Consider the following 21,523-nt stretch of genomic DNA (forward strand, 5'->3'; position numbering starts at 1 on the left):
GGAGCGCCTCCTCCCCTACATCCCAGCCTACATCCCCTAAAGTCCTCTGAGGGCTCTGTGCTGTGACAGCCTAATGTGAGACCGGCAGCCACGTGCAGGGGGACCTTTTCCTTTGCTGCCCCGCAGTTGTGGAATGACCTGCCGGTTGAAATGCACCTGCTGACCCCATTGAAGTTCTTTAAGCAGGCACTGAAGGCTCTGTTCTTTCAGCAGGCCTTCCCTTTTGAGAACTCTCATGTTTTCATGCTGTGTTGTTTTTATTGTTGGATTTTTTGTTGAATTGTTTTTAACTTTGTATGCCGCCTAGAGTATTTTTATGTAGGCGGGTTATAGATTGAAATAATAATAATAATAATAATAATAATAATAATAATAATAATAATAATAATAATAAAAAAAATAATAAAAATTCATGGAGGATAAGGCTACTAATGGCCACTAAGGATGGCTTTTGATACCTCCAGGATCAGAGTCAGCAAAGCTCTGAATACCTGTTTTTGGGGAACAACAGAAGGAGCAGGCTGTCGTCCTCATATCCTGTTTTGGGGCTTCCTATGGTCATCTGATTGGCCACTATAGGTAACAGGATGCTGAAGAAGATCCGTCAAAGTTCTTCTCATGGCCTTAACAATGAAAGAATGAGGACTAAACAAAAAAGATATGAGGCAGCTTCATACAGAGCCAGTATGTATGCTGGACTGGGAGCTGGGAGATCCGGGTTCTAGCCCCCGCTCGGCCATGGAAGCTCACTGGGTGACTTTGGGCCAGTCACAGACTCTCAGCCCAACCTACCTCACAGGGTTGTTGTGAGGACAAAATGTAGAGGAGGAAGAGGAGGAGGAGGAGAACGTAAGCCGCCTTGGATTCCTTGCAAGAGGAAAAAAGGCGGGATATAAATGCAACAAATAAATAAAATGAATATAAATAAATCAATAAATACAACTACATCTCATTTCTAATCAATCACTTTTCCTTTGGATTAAAGGACTCTGTGTATAGACTTTTGCTAAGTCTTCCACCAAGTGGAAGTGTTTTGTGTTGTCAGCGGGTTTGGGCTTATTTTAAATGTTGCCAGTGTACTATTTGGGCATTATATTTCTATACTACTAAATAATAATATTTTATTTATTTATTTATTTATTTCATTTCTATACCGCCCCATAGCTGAAGCTTTTATCATCATCGTTGTTGTTGTTGTTGTTTTAATCATGACATTTTATTTTATTTTATTTTGAAACAAGGTTAACGAAATAAAGGCAACAAAAAAGAAGAACACGCATAATGATAAATTGCAATCACGAAAGAAACAAAGGAATTCGCTAATTATAAATCTTAAGCAGGAGCTCAATTTCTAATGAATGTAAAAAAAATGCAAGTTCTACGACACATGAAAGGAGCGTGTGTGGTGTACGCCATCTTGTGTGTTTGTGAACACGCATAATGATAAATTGCAATCGCGAAAGAAACAAAGGAATTTGCTAATTATAAATCCTAAGCAGAAGCTCAATTTCTAATGAATGTAAAAATGCAAGTTCTACGACACATGAAAGGAGCATGTGCAGTGTATGCCATTTTGTGTGTTTGTGCATAGTAATCAGAAAGAATACAGGCAATTGTATTTTGTTGGAATTTTATCAAAAGTTTGAAGTGCCTCAGCATAGGAAAGGAATGGAAACCAGGGTGTCATAATATCATTTCTCCCATTCAGCTTCCTTGCTAATCAGATTTGTTAAAATAATTACGCATTTCAGTTACCTCATTTCGAACCGGTTCTTTCATATTAATTTCATATTGGGTTTTGGTGTTTTGGTTTCTGTTGATGCTTTAGGTGAGGTCTGCCACAAGTCCTACACGCAGTTCTCCAACCTCTGCCGACACAAACGCATGCATGCCGACTGCCGGACCCAGATCAAATGCAAAGACTGTGGCCAGATGTTCAGCACCACCTCCTCGCTCAACAAACACCGGCGCTTCTGTGAGGGCAAGAACCATTATAACCCTGGGGGCATTTTTGGACCAGGCTTGCCCCTGACTCCCAGCTCAATGATGGACAAATCCAAGCCATCCCCCACTCTTAACCATGCCGGTCTCGGATTTAACGATTACTTCCCGTCCCGGCCGCATCCAGGAGGACTTCCTTTTTCTCCTGGTCCCCCAGCATTTCCGGCCCTCACTCCTGGGTTCCCAGGGATTTTCCCTCCCTCACTATACCCTAGGCCCCCTTTATTACCCCCTACACCACTACTCAAGAACCCCATCAACCACACTCAAGACGCCAAGCTTCCGAGCCCTCTGGGCAACCCAGCCCTCCCTCTGATCTCTGCCGTGAGCAACAGCAGCCACCACACCTCAGGGGAGGAGAGATTTAACAACAGCAGCCTGGGAAACTCTTACCTGGAGAAGCTCAAGGCCAGGACCAGTGACATGTCTGATGTGAGCGACTTTGAGGATGTCAACACAACCACGGGCACCGATCTGGACACCACCACCGGGACAGGGTCTGACCTGGAGAGCGATGCAGAGAGCGACCGGGACAAAGTGAAAGACAAAAGTAAGCCAGCTGAAAGCAAGCCGGATTTCAGCAGCAGCTCGGTGTCCACTACTTCTGCCAATAACATGAGCGATCTCCCTCTTTTCTACTCCCAGCATTCCTTCTTCCCTCCCCCCGAGGAGCAGCTGCTTCCCATGGCGGGAGCAGCCAATGACTCTATAAAGGCCATTGCCTCCATCGCAGAGAAATACTTTGGGCCGGGCTTCATGGGCATGCAGGAGAAGAAAATGGGTTCCCTCCCTTATCATTCTATGTTTCCATTCCAGTTCCTCCCCAACTTCCCCCATTCACTGTACCCTTTTACGGACCGGACTATCAACCACAGCTTGCTGGTCAAGGCTGAACCAAAGTCACCCAGGGACTTTCACAAAATCAGCAGCACCAGCTCCGAGTCACCCTTTGACCTTACCACAAAACCAAAAGAAATTAAGTCAGCTTTGCTGCCCCCCAAGGTCCCACCAGCTCATCTTTCTGGAGAAGAACAGCCACTGGATCTCAGCATCGGCAACCGCATCCGGGCCAGTCAAAATGGGAGCCGGGACTCCCGGAAGAACCACGTGTACGGGGACAGGAAGCTCATGGCCGGTGATATATTACCCAAGATTTCTCAGGCTCAGATGCCACCGCAGCCATCACTGCATTATGCCAAGCCGTCTCCTTTTTTCATGGACCCCATATACAGGTATTAACATACCCTGCCTTAATCACTGCCCCTTATAGACTGTCCCACACATGTATTTGGCAAGCCATGCCTGCTGACTTTGGGGGCCATCCTGCTCATTCTACTGAGTGGGGGCTTGGACCTCTGCCCCATAGTCCTGCACTGAAGGCAGCACAGCTGATGGCAATGGTGACACATGCAGTGACTGGTATCACCAATGCTACTGAGGTATCGCAACCCTAATGAATGATCGCCCACTTTTACCCTATTTATCAGGCAAAGTCTTCTGTTAGGCATGGCTGGCGCATGGTTATAATGTATTTCCTGGAAATTTTGGGGCCTAAATGGGGCCTAAAGAGCAGTATTGGGGTCTAAAGAACAGTATTGGGGCCTAAATGGGGCCTAAGAACAGTATAGGGGCCTAAAGAACAGTGGAGTGCCAGTACACTTACATCAAGCCTCCTCATCAGTCTTCCCCAACCCAGTGCCCTTCAGCTATGTTGTATTACAACTCCCAGCTGGCTGGGGATGATGGGAGTTGTAGACAAACACTTCTGGATGGGAGGTTGTGGAAGCCTGCTCTACATCCTCTGTCTCGCCCAGCAGCTGCTAGGGTCAGGATTCTTCCATTTTCTTGCCTTCTTGGGCCTGCAGAAATAATGTTTGTATGGGAGGGGGTTGCCAGGCACTTGACAGACCACCATAGATGGTTAGTGGGCCATTTGTCACAAATTGTACAGGTCTGCTTTACATCGGATCCTAGTTTGGGGGTGGATGACAGCTGCTCTGGTTGGAGTCACATCCTAGCATGGTGCTGCGAGGGTAGTATATGAACCCATATACTACCCTCCTTGGCTGGGGCACTTCACACAGTTCCAGTCACATGAGTGAGAGAACAGGACCATGCTCACTGGCTCCGCCACTTTTGCCGTGCATGTCCCCACTGATGCTGCAGGCTCGCCTCTTCAGACTTTCCCCTCCAGTGTGTGGAAGGTGGCAGGGACATTAGGTCTACCCAAGTTCAAAGATCATGTGGAAGGGAAGCAGGGCCACACGCGTCAGCCTTGCCCCAACATCCCCAGCTGTGTCCCCTTCTCTTCTGACCTTGAAGGATCTGAAGGCAGATACATCACATTTCCAGTTAGAATCCTCCCTGCACTTAAACTCTCTGTTTTCTCTCTCTTAAACTTCATACTCAATGCGCAATGGTCAGGAGTGGAGGGTTGGGTGGGCTAGGGATGTTGGAGACACAGCTGGCACACTGGGCCCTCTCAGCCTCCATATCTTCTTTGAACATGAGTAGACCTAATGTTCAAACAGGGCTTCAGGTGGCTTTGAAAGGGGATTCGACATGGAGGATAAAGCTGTCAGTGGCTTCTAATCTTGGTGGCTATATAATATCTCGAAGCATCTGAATATCCATTGCTGGGGGCCAAGCAGTGGAAGAAGGCTATTTCGCTCATGACCTGCATGTGGACTTCCCATTGGGGCACCTGGTTGCCCACTGTGGGAAATAGGATGCTGGAATAGATACACCTTTGGTCTGATCCAGTAGCTCTCTTTACATTTTTATGTATAGGTGGTGACTGTGTATATTCTTGGACTTGAGGGAAACAACACTTGCAGTCTGCATGCATGGTAAATAAGTGTGGGAAAGCACAACACCAATACGGAAGGAGGCCAAGGAACCATTGACTTAGATTAAGCCTACTTTGCCTTGTTGAGAGAGACAGAGAGGGAGAGAAAGAAGGAGGAACTTCCATTTCCCCATAACTGCTTTTAAGATTGGTACCCCCATGATGTGGTCTTACCTTCCTGCTTCTACTATGAGTTTCTAAGGAGTTTGGCCAAAGCTAAAATTTCCTTGGGTCTCCCTTTCATTCACGCTTCTCTGGGAATGCCATTATAGCATAGGGAAACTGTAGCCCTCCAGATATACTTGGACTGCAACTCCATCATTCCTATTGGCCATGCTGACTGTAGTTGATGGAGGTTGGAATCTAAAAACATCTGGAGGAGTTTAGGATCCCCACCCCTGGGTTACAGTTATGAGAGAATCTTTTGGCAATTTTAGCTTCCTTGGAAAATAAAAGAGGATAAGGTAGAGATGAAGTTATTCCTGTGGGATTCCAGCACCTCTGTATATGGGCTGGAAATCATGCTAGAATAACAAAAGGTTGGAGAAGCCTTTGCCAATTAAAATAGAAAATGTTGGGAAACTGCACAGGCCCAGAAGACAGATGTAAGAGTAGGATGGGAGGCTGTCAAAGCTTTTACAACCAAGTGATGATGTAATGAGTTAACTCAGCAGTCTTCCTAGCATGGAAAATATAGGAAAACAAGTAGGATCTGTGACAAAATGTTGTAATGTATCCTCAACCCCTAACAGCACCACTCCTGTTCGGAGTTCCAGCCAGCTATTCCCTCCAAGCAAGCAGGGTATTCTCCTCTCCTCCCTCTTTTCTGATTTCCTTTTCCAGCTGTCACTCAGCATTCTGTGGCAACTGAGGATGCAAGGAGTCATCCATGATCGCCATGTGGTAGTGGTGTCTTGGAGCACAACTACCACTTTGCAGCCCGTGGCTACTGGGTCATAGCCAGCAAGGCATTTAAACATCACAGCAGGTTTCATGTGCATCAGCCCAGTTTTTCCTACCTTCTCAGTTAACATTCCAAAACACAGAAAAGAGAGATCCATTTAATTTCACCCCTGCAGATAAAATAACATCTTCTATATGAAATCTGAAACTGCCTTACGCCATCAGTCCATGCAACCCAGTAATGTCTACTCCAGCTGGCAGTGGCTGTCCTGGTATAGATAGAGGCTTTCCCATCCCTACGACCTTTAGCCCATGGGGAAAATGCATATCTTTGGCTGGGCATTGTTGTTTTTTTGCGTGTTTTTCTACTACAAAAATTGTGCAAAATTCTGGACAGTTAGAAAACTGGTCTGCAAGTCCACAGAATGCCCCTGATGGGGGGAGAACCACTGCAGAATCCTCTGATCCAATTCATGAAAATCCAAACTCATTTGGTTCTGTTACGGATTTCTCTGACATCCCTGCTGACCCCCTCACCCTGATGCCTGGGCAGTATCCCCCACTTTTTTTTAACTACACACATGATGTCTCAAAGTCAGCTTATTATTGTCTTCTGTTCTTTGAGGCCCCCGTAAGGTATGTAACCCTCTGTGTTGCTGTCCAGCAGGGTGGAGAAGCGGAAGGTGGTAGACTCAGTGGGAGCACTAAAGGAGAAGTACCTGAGGCCTTCACCGCTGCTTTTTCATCCCCAGGTAAGACCATGAAAGTTTGAGTATTGAATGTTCTGGTAGCCTTCTTGGTGTTCTCTCCGAATCTTGAGCAGGAGAACATGGGGGACACCAGGCCACCTGGGAGTGGTGTCTTGGAGAACACTACCACTTCACAACCCATGACTACTAGGTCATAACCCACAAGGCATTTAAACATCACAGCAGATTTGGTGTATATCCTGCAACTCAAGGTCCTGCAACTCTGGCAGATGAGACCAGAGTTGCAGGTCCTTGGAGAGCTCCAATGAATGGTAGAGACAGTGGCGAACAGGCCTGGCATCAGCACCTAGGTTGGCATGGGCATTCCAGAGCCCACTGGGGCTGAGAGTGGTCATCGCAGCATCCTTTCTTCTTAGGCTAGAGGCATACTGCTAGGCTAGAGTGTGGTGTAGTAGCTAGAGTGTTGGACTGGAAGTCAGGAGATCCGAGTTCTAGCCCCCACTTGGCCATGGAAGCTCACTGGGCGACTTCGGGCCAGTCACAGACTCTCAGCCCAACCTACCGCACAGGGTTGTTGTCGGGAGGATAAAATGGAGAGGAGGAGGAGGATTATGTACGCTGCCTTGGGTTCCTTAAGGAGGAAAACAGGCAGGAGGTAAATGTAATGACCAAATAAATATAAATAAATAAATATTTTAAATAATATTTTATAGTTGGGGGCGGCCAGCTGGGCACATCGAACATTACAGGTGATGATTTTATTATGTTTATTTTCCTTTTCTTCAACAAAATGGTGGTTCCTCCCAAGTAAAAGTGTTTAGCATCAGGGCAGCAGAAGCAAATTCCATTTTATTCCTGCAGTCATCATGGTTCTATGATTTAAGTTTGTTTAATACGCTGCACACGCTCAGGGTATTTTTTGTTTTATTACTGTGAGGTTTGGCAAAGAGTCATTTTGTTTTGCTCTAATGTGTCAGGAATGTGAAACATGGAACGGTGTGTGTGGGGGGGAGAAATGTTAGTTCTGTGTTTCACAACTGAAGTAATTGCTATCTAAATGTGAACCCCCATAAGACCATTAAGTCATAAGAGCATGAGAAGAGCCCTGCTGGATCAGGCCAAGGGTCCATCAAGTCCAGAATTCTGTTCACACAGTGGCCAACCAGTTGTTGACCAGGAAACCACAAGCAGGATATGAGTGCAACAGTACCCTCCCGCCCATTTCCCCAGCAACAGGTGTGCATAAGCATACTGCCTCTGGTCCTGGAGGTGGCACATAGCCCTCAAGACTAGTAGCCATTGATAGCCTTTTCCTCCAGGGTTTTATCTAACCCTCTTTTAAAACCATCCAAATTGGTGGCCATCACCACATCTTGTGGTAGCAAATTCCAGAGTTTAACTATGCGCTGTGTGAAGAAGTATGTCCTTCTGTCTGTCCTGAATCTCCCACAGTCGCAAATTACGTAGGTAATTACCACTAGGATAGCATGATGTTCAAATTATCTCAGGAGGGATCAGAGCGGTCCTGTCCCCTTACCTTTTGTGGTGGTTTTCAATATGAGGATTCCTAAAAGCAGTGAGTCAGATATGCGGATACTAAGGTGAACCATCTTGTTCCATCTTGTCTACTCTAGCTGGTGGCAAAAGCAATCCAGGCTCTTACCCTGTCATTCATTTCACATGAAGATGGGGATTGAATCTGGGTCTTCTTTATGCAAAGCATGTACTCTACCATGGAGCTATGAGGCTCTCCCAACTGAGTGTCATCATCTTTCCAAGGTAGATATCTTTCCCAAGACACTTACCCCAGATCCTTAACCTAGAGATGCCAGAGATGGAACTTGGGACTTTCTGCATGCAAAGTCTGTACTCTACCACTGAGCTACGGCCCTTCCCTTCAGACATAGGAACATAGGAAGCTGTCTACCACATGATGCAGTGATGGCCCCCAATACCACAAGACATAGTGATGGCCACCAATTTGGATGGCTTTAAAAAGGGGGGCTGGACAAATTCCTGGAAGAGAAGGCTATCAGTGGCTACTAGTCCTGATGGCTCTGTGCTCCCTCCAGTATCAGAGGCACTAAGCCTATGTATACCAGTTGCTGGGGAACATGGATGGGAGGGTGCTGTTGCAGTCATGTCCTTCTTATGGGTTTCCTGTTGACAGCTGGTTGGCTGTGCGAACAGAATGCTGGACTAGATGGACCCCTTGGTCTGATCCAGCAGGGCTCTTATGTTCCTATGTTCTTCTGCTGAATCAGAACTTTGGTCCATCTAGCTCTCCAGAGTTTCACACAGGGGCTTTTCCGACCTTATCTGGTTGGAACCTGAGGCTGTCTGTATGCAAAGCATGGCAGCCTCATATATATTGCTCATGGAAAGAAAAAAACACCACAGTCCTAGGCATATTTTCCTGGGAGTCATCCCCATTGAACATGGCTTTTGAGTAAATTTGCATAGGCATGCACTGTTACAGTGCATTCCTATACATGTCTACATGGAAAAAAAGAAGTCCCAATGAGTTCAGTGGGGCTTATTCCCCAATAAGTGCGTACAGAACTGGAGCCCAAGTCTCAATTTCTGAGCTGTCTCACATGTTTGCACTACTTTCTCTGCAACACCATTTTTATTTTATTTTTTGTAAAAAGAGGAGAGCTGAGTGAGGGGTCCCTAATAAGGTAGGAACCCTACTAAATAGCCTCACTGTGCCTCCTTGGTGATGGGGCCCCCCTGCAATTCAGCTTTTCAGCTGGAGATCCAGCACAAGCCATGAACATCCATTGCAATCTCCCTTCTGTCGGAAATAGCAAATGTCTGCCCTCTAGTTTCATTTACAGGCCTCAGTCATGCACTGTTTCCTTGCTGAGGCATTTCCCAGCTTGGACAAGAAGCATTGACATCTTTGTGAAAGGCCGATGCTTTCACAGCTAAACTTAGTTCCTTCATTGTTTTGTCTCAGCCTGAGAGTTTGGTTAATAACTTCCCTTGATTTTCCTTTTGAGCGGGCCCTACAATGGTGACAGGCCAGCCAGGAACATCCTGTGTTTGTGTAGGTCAGAACAGTGGGGAAAGCTGCCTGGAAAGGATCTGATAGTTATCCCAGCAAAGCTGGTGAGAAAGATATACGCTCTGAACAAGAGCACACGCTGGGGATTCAGAAGGATAAAAGCCAAGCTAATAAAACTGAGACCAGGGGAAATATCTGTCAAGCTATCTATACATTATTCATCATCATATATATTGGTAGCGATCCCAGTTCTCCAAATGCCAATCCTTATGTAGTTGAAAAAGCACCACCCACTTACAAGACGGAGGTGCAGAAAAAGTACAAAAAATCCTTATGAAAAATTCCAAGTAGGCGGGAATCCGCAATGAGGACTGAGCATGCTCAGTGGACCATGGAATGCTGACTGACTGTTAGAAGAAAAAATATATCAAATTGGGGAGGAGGGAGAATGGAGTGTTCTGGGAAAGGGCGTGGCGGCTAGATAGATCCATGAACAGCAGCACTCCTCACGGCAACATTTTGTTGTAGTAGTAATCATCAACAACAACAACAACATATCTATGTTAAGAATTGTTCTTTTCAATTCTGCAATGATGCACCTAATTTTTTTTCCTTTGTGTTTAACTGGATCATGCCATTTGTCGAAACCAAATTCCCAGTTCATACCAAATCTGGCATTTTGGAGACCCTTAGCCTTTGGAAGCTAGTGACAATAGATTCCAAGCAAATGTGTTCAGGATTCCAGTGTTGGTCTGTTGGGTGACTTTGAAAAAATGATTAGACCAAGGAACGCTTTCCCACCTGCATTGATTTGTATAGTTCAGGCATGATTTGTTTCAGATTAATTTCTGTCCCATATCAATCAATGGGACGCCATTTGCGTCCCTGTTTTTTGATGCGATAGGCTACGCATTTATATTTACGTAGATATTTGCGTAGCCTATCGCGTCAAAAAACAGGGACGCAAATGGCGTAGCAGATGCCATTTGCATCCGGATCCCTTCCTGCAGTGAGTGCTCAGCAATACGGAGCCGGCTGTACAGAGCCGGCCGGTGAGGATTCCAGGGGGAGGAACGGATCGCCTCCCCCCCCTTGCGGACCCCCCCCCCCCAGACTGGCAGGTAGGGGATGCGTACATCCCTAGTTCTTATCTAAACAGATTCCGGAGCAGTGAGGGAAGGTTACAACAGCTGGGATTGTTTAAGAAAAGGCAAGTGAGGGGAGACATGACAGAGGTGTACAAAATTATACGTGGTATGGAGAAGGTGGACAGGGAGACATTTCTCTCCCTCATAATATTAGAACTCGGGGTCAACCCATGAAGCTGATTGGTGGGAGATTCAGGACAGATAAAAGGAAGGGCTTCTTCACACAGCGCAGAGTCAAACTATGGAATTCACTACCACAAGACGTAGTGATGGACATCAATTTGGGTGGCTTTAAATGGGGGTGAGACAATTTCCTGGAGGAGAAGGCGGTCAATGGATACTGGTCCTGATGGCTCTATGCTTCCTCCAGTATCAGAGCAGTATTCCTATGTACACCAGTTGCTGGGGAACATGGGTGGGAGGGTGCTGTTGCTCTCATGCCCTGCTTGTGGGTTCCCAGCTGGTTGGCCACTGTGTGAACAGAATGCTGGACTAGATGGACCCTTGGTCAGATCTAGCATGGCTCTTCTTCAGTTCTTCTGTTCTTTTTTAACCAGATGGGTTCTGCCACATGGCTGGCATTAGAAGCCAGCCCTCTGCGATCCCATACTATTTATTATAGGGGGCCCAGATTTATTCTACTCAACCCATTGCTTTTATGACTCTCCTTTTATTTGTTTGTTTGTTTGGTTTAAGTTTTGTGATTGGTTGTCAACCTTCTGCAAATTATTCTTCAACTATTGGGACAATTTTCTTTCATAATGATGTGCATTCTCAGCCATTTCTTGGCTCTCAAGGCCATTTTGAATGCAGCAGAAATGTACCAAACATTAGCACTTCCGCCTAACACAGAGCATCACTTTTTGTGATTGATGGTCAGGGTAGGCCGTAGGATAAATAGCGCCTGGGGCAAGGATTGCCTTTGCTGCCCCCCCCCAGTCAGTTTTGCAGGGCCACCCAGAGGATGTATGGGGCCTGATGCAGGTGTGATGTCCATCGAGAACAACATGGCTCAGAACCTTGATCTCTCAGACACTGAGCTACAGTCTGCGCAAGGCAAGGATCGAAAAGCCACATTCTGAGCAATGGCAGTGCTCTGTGCAACACAGAAGAAAGAACTATCACAGGTTTTACTCGTAATATTTTGGTAGCAGTTCCTATCTTTTGGTGAGCAGTCTTCATTTTAGAATATCTATTTTTATCTTTAAAAATAATACAAAAAAGTGATAAATAAAAAAGTTCTCCAGCTGACAGTTTACGGCTTTATTTTATTATTATTTATATAGCGCTTATAGTGTTTACAGTATTTTAAGTGCTAAGTGCTCTGTAATGTTGCCTCAAAGTAAAGCGGTGTCCTGCTGGTTTTTACCTAGTGCAACTGACATCAAAGTGGAAACTGAAAAAGAAACATACTTTCAAGCTAATTGAAGGCAGATCATTTTTGTAGTTAGCACCCGAACCACCTGGAGAACCTTGAGGTTACAGACTCTTGCTTTTTGCCACCCTAGCTGACAGTACATTCAAAAAATGTAGCCCCTGAGCTCAGCTTGGTGCCCCCCTCAGCTCATTGCCCCAGGCAACCACCCAGCTCACCCGCCCCTAAGACCAGCCTTCTTGATGTTTCCCTCCTACCTTCAGAAACTCAACATCCTCTCTGTAACGTCAGACTGTCTTAAGCCAGACACTTCTGATCCACCCTCCATTGCTCTCCCATCCCCTTACTGATATCATGATTAAGGCAGTTCTTTGTTTTGCTTTGTTGTTCAGTCATTCAGTCGTGTCCGACTCTTCGTGACCCCATGGACCATAGCACGCCAGGCCTTCCTGTCCTTCCTTGTTTTGCTTAGTCTTAGGTATGTGTGCGTAGGATTGCAGCCTAACATAACAAAATGCTCAGGTATGCTTGCAAACATAGGAGGAATTGAAATTGTCAGTGTAAAGGGCTTCTGCAACAGCTTTGTCGCTCACAGGTTTCGAAAGACTTGATTTAGATCAATATAACTGTCCAAAGTCGAGAGACATTTGCTGTCTAAATTAATCCCTTTCTTTCCCACTGTACTCTATAATCATGGATTTAGTTTTATGGGCGTTTCATTCTTGTTGTTTACAATTTGGAAGCAATAGATAGCAGCCCACGTTATGCACTGAGCGGCCAAAGTGGGAGAAACAAGGAAGTGGGATGCTTAGGCTAGACTCACTTATGAAAAGAAGTTGGACAGTTTTAGGTCTGTCCAGTAGGATCTACAGTGCCACCAGCATCACGACTTTGAGTTGACCACAACTGGTGAAAAATCTTTCCCTTTTGTAAATAGATGTCGGCAATAGAAACCATGACAGAGAAACTGGAGAGCTTTGCAGCCATGAAGACAGACGCCGGTGCCTCCTTGCAACCCCTTCCGCATCATCCCTTTAACTTCCGGTCGCCACCCCCAACGCTATCTGACCCTATTTTGCGCAAGGGCAAAGAACGTTACACCTGCAGGTAAAAACGAAGGGAAATTGCTGGCCAGCAAGAAAACAGCAGGCTCAGCTTGAGGTTGGGATGCAAGAAAATAGAATGGCACAGCTGAGTATGCCTTGCGCTAACATACATTTCTGCAGATCCAATGTCAGCATCATTGGGAACCTGCCAAGGCAACATACCCCCAGCAGTGGGCCCACTTATGACCCCCAGAGCTCCTCAGTCCTGCTCCTTCCCTTCCCTGTTACTTGCCCTCCCCAACAGTGTGAGCAAGGACAAATAGGAGCAGCATTCACACAGCTTGCCCTCCTCTTTGGGGCAGTGGGGATTGGGCCCAGAGGGAGACAGCAAGTGCATGGGCATTGATAAAGGTGGCAAGGAGGGGGCCCACTGAGGACATCCCCCCCCCCAATCTGTCAGCAACAGTGTGTCTGTGTGTGTTTGTATTATTTGCCAGTTTAAGGCTATCTCATGTTGGCTCATGCTTCACAAAACCACCACGTGCCTTAACAGATGGGCCCCATGATGTTATGCAGTGTCACAAATTGTGCTTGCTTACAACTTACTTTCCAGGTGCCACACTAGTCCTTGATCTTTCGTTCCCAAATCCAGATGAGGAAGATGGAGTGCCTGGGACCAGCAAAGATGCCCCACATTGTCCTGCTCCTGTGTTGCCTTATGACTGTAGGGATGTCAGAGAAATCCTCAACGGAACCAAATGAGCTTGGATTTTTATGAATCCAACCCGTGGATACTGCAGCAGACTAACCTGTCCCCTGTCGGGCAGATTCCACGGACCTGCAGATGGTTTTCTAACTTTCCCGAATTCTATGCAAATTTTGTTGTGGAAAAATATGCACCAGTTTTTTTAACAGCCCATAAATGAGCATTTCCCCCATAGGTTAAAGCATGAAAATGCGCATTTGGGGGGAATTTGCACATTTTCACAGGTGCAAAATTGCTCAAATGTGCATTTGGGCAAATGCGGATTTGTGCAGATTCGGAAACAAAAATCCGATTCTGTCGATGGGCGGACGATGGAATGAAAGGTGCCTGCCCATTCGCAAAACACAGACAGAACAGATTTTACACAGTCCATACATCCCTGCTTATGAGGCATCTGAGGCATCTGTATTGCTAGAGGAGTCCTCCTGTGAGTTGACCTATGCCACTTTGTTGCATCAGTAGCTGGCAGGATGGCTAAAACAGTGAGAGTTTGAGCTTCTTATTCTGGATTTGGAACTGCACCGTGATGAATGAGAGAGAAGTAATCCGTTTCACAGATTTTTGAAAGGCGCCCAGAAACTGAGTACCTTGGCAGTATGTGATTGGGGACTGTGCTGATTTTGAGCATGACAGTGTTGGTTAATTATTTATATTTCAGTGAATTTGTGGGCCTCTTTCCCTCTAAAAGCTGCTCACAGGGACTTGCACAAAATACCAAGTTATTTTATTTTATTTATTTGTTTGTTTGTTTGTTTGTTTGTTAGTTTTATTACACTTATACCCCACCTTTCTTCCATGGTGGAACTCAAGGTGGCTCCATGGGGTTCCCAGGTGGTCTCCCTTCCAAGCACAGACCAGACCCAAACCTGGTGAGCTTCAGCATGGTGGCCGCCTTCAGTGCCTTCAAACTATGCAACTCACAAACTTTATGCCATACATCTTCTCTATGCGAAGTGGTGTTGGGAGGATGCAGTTTGAAGCAAATGAAGAGCACCAAAAGGGTATGCTTACCCCTTCCAGTTATCAGCATTTTTCAACCGCAGCACCACACCACCCACCCCCTTGAATCCCTGCGAAATCATCCCAGGTTCCAAAGCAAAATGTCTTGCTACTGGTGGAAATCTAAATGTGGTCGTGAATTAATATTTTCAAAACTTGCTTTGACCTTTTCCATTACTAGCACCATCAGTCACTGGTGCTCGGAAAGATGACGACAAGCACTACACCCCAATTCTTTAGCAGCCATACCACTCCTTGTTCGTGGTCTCTGTCCATCACACATATGGGTTCTGTGCCTGCACAGAGCCTCTGTTGAAACTTTCTAGAACTGAGACTTTCAGACGGGAAGCCTGCCCTACCCCTCTCCCATGACTTCTCCCGCCTTTCCCCTCAGTTTCTCTCTGGTCACCACAGCTGCAGCCTTGTTGACAGCTTTCTGTACTAAATCGTAGCCTTCTTTTGGCAACTGAGCTGCGTAGCTTGCTCTCTTCACCACGTTTTCCAGTTTCATTGATGTATTGTGATCGAGGACTTGCTTTCTCGCCTCTTCAAGTGTACCTGGCATCATTGCCTGTGTTCCACTGCCAGGTTCAGGGACATATGGCTTTTTCACATCTGAGACCTAAGAGATTCCTAACTGGACTGAAAATACCCTCCAATTTTCCAGCCGTAATTCTGACTGCCCTCATTTCCAAACCTTTCGAACCCCTGGCTACATCTGATCTCAGGTTGCTTACCTTTAAAGTTATTTTTCCTCATTACCAGAACCTCTGGATGTTGAGCACATGAACTGGCGGCCCTCTGGTCCAACTCATAGGGACAAGGCAGTGCATCCGAATGTTCTGCCAAAGGTCAGGTCATCTTTCCATTTGAGCTGGGATACTAGTCTTCCTGTCTTCTTTCCAAACCCAGCCATGCCCTGGAGTCTTCCCTTCATACTTTGGACATATGAAGGGGCTCTAACCTTCTACCTTTATTGGACCTCTTTGTTTCAAAAGACCATGAAACTCTTTGTCTATGGGGGCAAGAATAAAAAGGGTGCCCCTGTCTTAATACATCAGCTACCTGCTTGAATTTCTAAAATAGTTAAGCTTTGCTACTGTAACACAAGGGTCTCTAAAGGGACTCACAGCAAACAGGGACAATTAACATATATCGTTTTAATTTCTTAATTAAAAACAATAAAATGTATGTGTAATAATTTTACATGCATAACAGTTCACTTGTCACCAAAAACAGTAAAACAGAGTACAGCCCTCCCAAAGTCCTGTCGTTCAGCTTGAGTCCACAACAGAAATTTAAATAAAACTTCTCTCTGAAGCTTGATTTTTGTGCTGGCCGAAGAAGCAAAACAGTCTCTACTCAGTTCAGCACCACAGCAATCTTCTCAAAATGGACCAGGATCCAGCAACACAGGAATAACTCATTAAACAACCCTGCCTCAAGGGTTCAGGGACTTCCAGAGAGGAGAAAGCAAGCTTCTTCCACACTGCATTTTGGTAACTGCCTACAATGGTGGCCAGTCCCTATCTCACTCCTTTACTGAGCATGTGCAGGAATATTCCCACTCAATTCTTAACGAAAAATATACCAGTGGGTTATACTATGCCCTGGCTTGACTACCTGTACTATAGTCCATATGAGCCCATTCCATCTGGGCTGTCACCTCCTGAGTGGCTTTCTCCCAAGGTATCCCTCTTCAAGATGTACGCAAGGCTGCTACCTGGTCACAGCCCATGCCATTTGTTGAACATTATTGTTCAATGTTCAGGCAAGAAAGGATGCTTCATTTGGATGGGCAGTGTTCTCCTCAATACTGACTTGACCACCTGTTCCCTCCTCTTTGGTAAGTCAGCTGGTTAATCCCCCATATATGTGATGCACAGAGACCTCAAAGAAGGACAGGTTGCTTACCTGTCACTGTAGTTCTTCAAGTGGTCATCTGTGCAGTCACACAACCCAACCTCCTACCCCACTACAGGTGTTCACCATTCCTCTTGGTTCGGGGTTGTTGTGGCACCTTCAGAGAAACTGAGGGGAAAGGTGGGAGCACCGCCCGCTAGGCATGCATGGGAGAGGGGAGGGATTCTGCACTGAAAGCCTCAGCTCTAGAAATTTCTGACAGAGGCTCTGTGCAGGTGCAGAACTCATTTGTGTGATGCACAGGTGACCAATCGAAGAACTACGGTTACAGGTAAGCCACCTGTACTTGCGATGAGAATGGCTAGAAACTTGACTTTAACAAACAGAAAATCATGTGAGCTATTAGATACAGATTGTTGTGGCTTTGTATCAGATACTGTTTTGTGATAATCATAGAATCATAGAATAGTAGGGTTGGAAGGGGCCTATAAGACCATCGAGTCCAACCCCCTGCTCAACACATTTCTATCTAATGATAAATAGAAATGGGCTGAGACCAGCACTGAACTGAGCCATTGCTTCACACAAGGGGGAATCCTTGGCCATGATCCCAAGACATCATCTGAAGGCACAAGAGATGATGTTCTGAAGGCACAGGAGGCAGCCAGCTTGCTGAAGCTAAGCAGGTCTGGGCCTGGCCAGTGCTTGGAGGGGAGGCCACCCAGGAACCATGTGTAGCCACCTTGAGTTCCACAATGGAAGAAAGTTGGGATATAAATGAAATAAATAAATAAAATCAGGATTTCATCTTACACTAAGGAGACCATGTGCTAGGGGGCATGGCTGGTGCATGCGTTGCTGGTGAGAGGACAGGGCTGGTTATTGTGACCCCACAATCCTTCATATGAGCTTTCAACACATGAGGCGGGTTGTGTGAACCCCCTGTGGAAGTTGTCCAGGTGTCTTCATATGTCTCTGACTGATGGATGCAGAGAACGTTTCAACTATAAGACACCTTGCCAAGTCAGCAAATGTAGGTTTGCCAAAACATGCAACCTGGGGTTTATCTCCGCCCCATTCCCATGCCAGTATGTGATATCTGGATCAAACTATGCTTTGGAGTTTACCATGTTTTTACCTTCTAGGTACTGTGGTAAGATCTTCCCACGTTCAGCAAACCTTACAAGACATCTCCGGACACACACGGGAGAACAACCTTACAGGTGAGTAAGGACATAGCTTGTGAAATCAGGACCCGCAGTAGAACACTGAAGAAGGGAATTTGGACGTTTGGGCAGAAGGGTTTGGGGCGGGTACAACAAAGGCTTTATTTGACACACGGTTTTTCTATGGAACTGATTGTCACAGCGTTATGGGATGGCCAGTAGCATAGATAGCTAGTGAGCTAGGCGGATCCACAGTAGGAAGGTCGATCGATAGGTGGTAGTCATGGTACCTCAAAATTTCCGTGTTCAGTCAGAGGCAGTATACCACACGCCGCGCACAAAAGCCGATGGACTGGCAGATGAGTCTGTCTTCAACACTGATGATGCGTCAGCATCTTCCACTGCACCTGAAAGCAGCAAGGTAACTTAGGGGGCGAAAGGCAGTTTCCTCCAACACCTTGCTGCCACCTCCCAGCATCTTCTGCCTCAGGCAACTGCTTCACTCTGCCTAATGATTAGGGGTGTACGAACCCCGCAACTTCCAGTCCAGATGGGGTCTGTAGTGGGGAAAATTTCAAGCCGCTTGGGGGCCCATGGCCTGTGTCCTCTGGATTTATAGAATCATAGAATAGTAGTAGTAGGGTTGGAAGGGGCCTACAAGGCCATCGAGTCCAACCCCCTGCTCAATGCAGGAATCCAAGTCAGAATTTCATGGCGTGGCTCTCCTCCTGGCCATGCCAGCTGTTAAAGAAGCCCCTGACAGCCAGCGCATGGAAGAAGGGCCTCGATGGCACCCCAGCGTTCCCTCCCTGGTCTCCTGGAGAGGAGGCCAGGGAGAGAGTGCTGGGCGCTGGCCACACCAAGGCCCCTGTTCTCCATGCTGGCTGTTAAGGAACCCCAGCATTCCCTCCCTGGTCTCCTGGAGAGGAAGCTAGGGCGAGAGTGTTGGGGTGCTGCGTCGAGGCGCTTGTTCTCTGCACCACCTGTTAAGGAAGCCCTTGACAGCCGGCGTTCGTGGTGCCGGTGGCACTGACAGCCCTGAGAGCCGCCCTGCGGGAAATCTGGCAGAGGCAGAGGCGAGTGGGGCCAGTGTGCTGCAGACTCTGCGGGTCGGATTCTTGAGAATCCGACCTGGTCTGAGTCTGCAGCCAATTTTTTTTTTTGCCATCCCTACCAATGATAGGGCCAACCCTGACCATAGATGCCATTTCAGAGCTCCAGGGGCCCTTTCTGAGTTCTGCATGGAGAAGACTCTCAGCATGGTTTTAAAGGAAGTGCTGAATTCTAGGAGTGTTTGTTGTTCTTCTTAATAACTCTAGCAAAGAGAACTTTCAGCCCAATTTTTTGTGGGGCGGGGTGGTGTTCAAATTGAAAGGGGAGAGAAACTACCAGTAGAAGGGTGCCGTTTTTCTACAGAATGCTCTTTGGAATGATGCTACATCAGGACATACAGGCATGCTGGGTAAATAAATATGGTGGCCACCAGACTGGGAGGAGCATGGAAGAACATTGGTGAGCACCATCACCCCAAATTTCAGCTCACCACTCAGAATTTGCCTACACATCCTGCGAATGGCGATACAAAAGTGTGGGGAGTGATTTTTATTTCTCATTATGTAAGATGTTTGAATCGGGTTGAATTTTTTCTGTGCAAAGAGGAAGTTGTGCTATAGCAACAGCACCATCTAGTGGCTGTATAATGAAACATACTCTCAGATAAAGGGGAAAAGGGTGGGGGAAAGGGAAGCACACGTAAAGGGCCAATCTTTATCCTGCAAAGAATCCGGAAGCAGAAACTCCGGTAAAATCATGGGATAAAAAGCCTGTGTGTGGAGAAGTCTTCAGTTCTGGCATTTAGGCATTTATAGTCAGGCTAAACCAGGGGAAGAAATGGACACCCCGGATTAATGGAGCTGTGCTTGAATCTAGAAAGATAATAAAATAAATGTTGAGCTGAAATGCCCCACCGCCACTTTGCCACCCTGTTCAAAAGCTGTAATGTTTTTGTAGGGAGAGCATTTCGGTGATCTGGTAGGGTCCAAACAGGAGTGAAGGCTGGGGAAATCTTATGAGCAGCAATCTTACTCCCAGCTCTTGGTAGGTACCGTTTTCCCGACTGCAAAGCTCCAGTGTAAAGGGAAGAAGCATTGTCCTCACTTTGATTCGGCTTCATGATGACATAGTAAAGCCATTAAGCCAAATCACAGTGATGGCAATGCTTCTTCCCCTTATGCTAGAGCCTTGCAAAAGGAAAAATGGCACCCACCAATAACGCAGAAGCCTTATGGCTAGAAAGAAAGACAGTGCAGTGATTAGAGTGTTGGACCGGGACTTGGGAGATCCAGATTCTAGTCCCCACTCAGCCCTAAAGCTGACTGGGTGACTTTAGGCCAGTCACGGACACTCAGCCTAACCGACCTCACAGAGCTGTTGTGAGGATAAAATGGAGAGGAGGAGAATCATGGAAGCCACCTTGGGGTTCTTGCAAGAGGAAAAGAGGCAGGATAAAAGTGGAATAATAATAATGATAACGATGATAAACAAATGGTAGCCACCATCAGGACAAAGAAATCTGCAGCTGCAAAAACAGTTAGGTGGTGGTTTTGTGAAAGCGTTTCCCCCTTCCCCGGACCCCCCCTTTCAGCTAAAAAGGTCTGAAAAGACTGAGCTCTAAATAAAACTGTTTTAGATTTCTCTCGACAGAGGCCCCCCCCCCCACCTTCCCCAGTTCTAGCCTCATTTCATTCTGATAGCCTCTTGCTAGCAGTGAATATCCTTTTTGGAGTCTGAGGAAACTGCTTTCTTTCTTTCTTTCTTTCTTTCTTTCTTTCTTTCTTTCTTTCTTTCTTTCATTCATTCATTTCTTGTATTTATATTATGCTCCAAACTAGAACAGATTAAACTTGCGACAGAACTGATCCATTCTGGGTCTAGTATTGCCAGTGAATTTCACCCAAACTGCTCTTTCCCCACCCCTCCAAGTGTGTGAATTTGTACATTGCTGCTTGGATGAAATATCCAAGGAATATCAAGAGCAGCAAATAATAATAATAATAATAATAATAATAATAATAATAATAATAATAAAAATAATGTGTAATTAAATAAGGACGCAATCCTATGGGGATAGGCTGCCGGATGACACATAGGGGTGTCGTACCAGCATTTCCACCTTCCCCGCCCTGGAACACCCCCTGGAATGACCCATTTTGGCTGCTCCACACTCCTCTTCTGAGTGCTACAGATTTGGAGCGGGGAAGCAAAAGAAAATTGTGAGGGAGGGGACATTATCCTTGCTGGTGGCAGCAGTGCGGAACTTCCCCCTCCCGTTTAAATACGTTTTTGGACAACACTAAAAAATGGCCCTTCTCACTTGTTGTCAACCTAATTTGTGGACCATTCCCCCACCTCCCCAGAATAGAGAACAACTATATCCTGGACATTGTGGAGGAAAAAGTGGCATATGCCAACTCATAGCCGGTAAGAAAAGTGTTATGCAACTGTTGCTAAAAGAAGCATCAAAACAATTGTCAGAAAAAGACTTGTGCCTGCTGCAAAGGGTAAGCCCCCCACCCCTCAGCCTCTTAAGAAACTTCATCCCTCACTCCCCCAAAACAGTCTGTATATTGGGGCCCACAAATCTTACCGTCTCTGAATGTTGAGTCAGACTTTCCCATGGGGAAACTTT

General features: G+C 46.2%; 1 protein-coding gene across 1 annotated transcript in view; it reads left to right on the forward strand.

Annotated features, from left to right (window-relative positions):
- PRDM16 (PR/SET domain 16) overlaps positions 1-21,523 on the forward strand; it is a 748,686-nt gene that overhangs the window by 696,095 nt on the left and 31,068 nt on the right. The window contains exons 9-12 of the mRNA XM_084822017.1: positions 1,829-3,233; positions 6,417-6,504; positions 12,933-13,102; positions 17,815-17,892. Of these exons, the coding sequence (XP_084678143.1) occupies positions 1,829-3,233; positions 6,417-6,504; positions 12,933-13,102; positions 17,815-17,892 (1,741 nt within the window). The remainder of the gene's footprint in view (positions 1-1,828; positions 3,234-6,416; positions 6,505-12,932; positions 13,103-17,814; positions 17,893-21,523) is intronic.

The sequence above is a fragment of the Heloderma suspectum genome, chromosome 15 (assembly GCF_057233095.1).
Source record: "Heloderma suspectum isolate Gila_16-S chromosome 15, 16-S_ref, whole genome shotgun sequence".
In the NCBI taxonomy this organism is placed as follows: Eukaryota; Metazoa; Chordata; class Lepidosauria; order Squamata; family Helodermatidae; genus Heloderma; species Heloderma suspectum.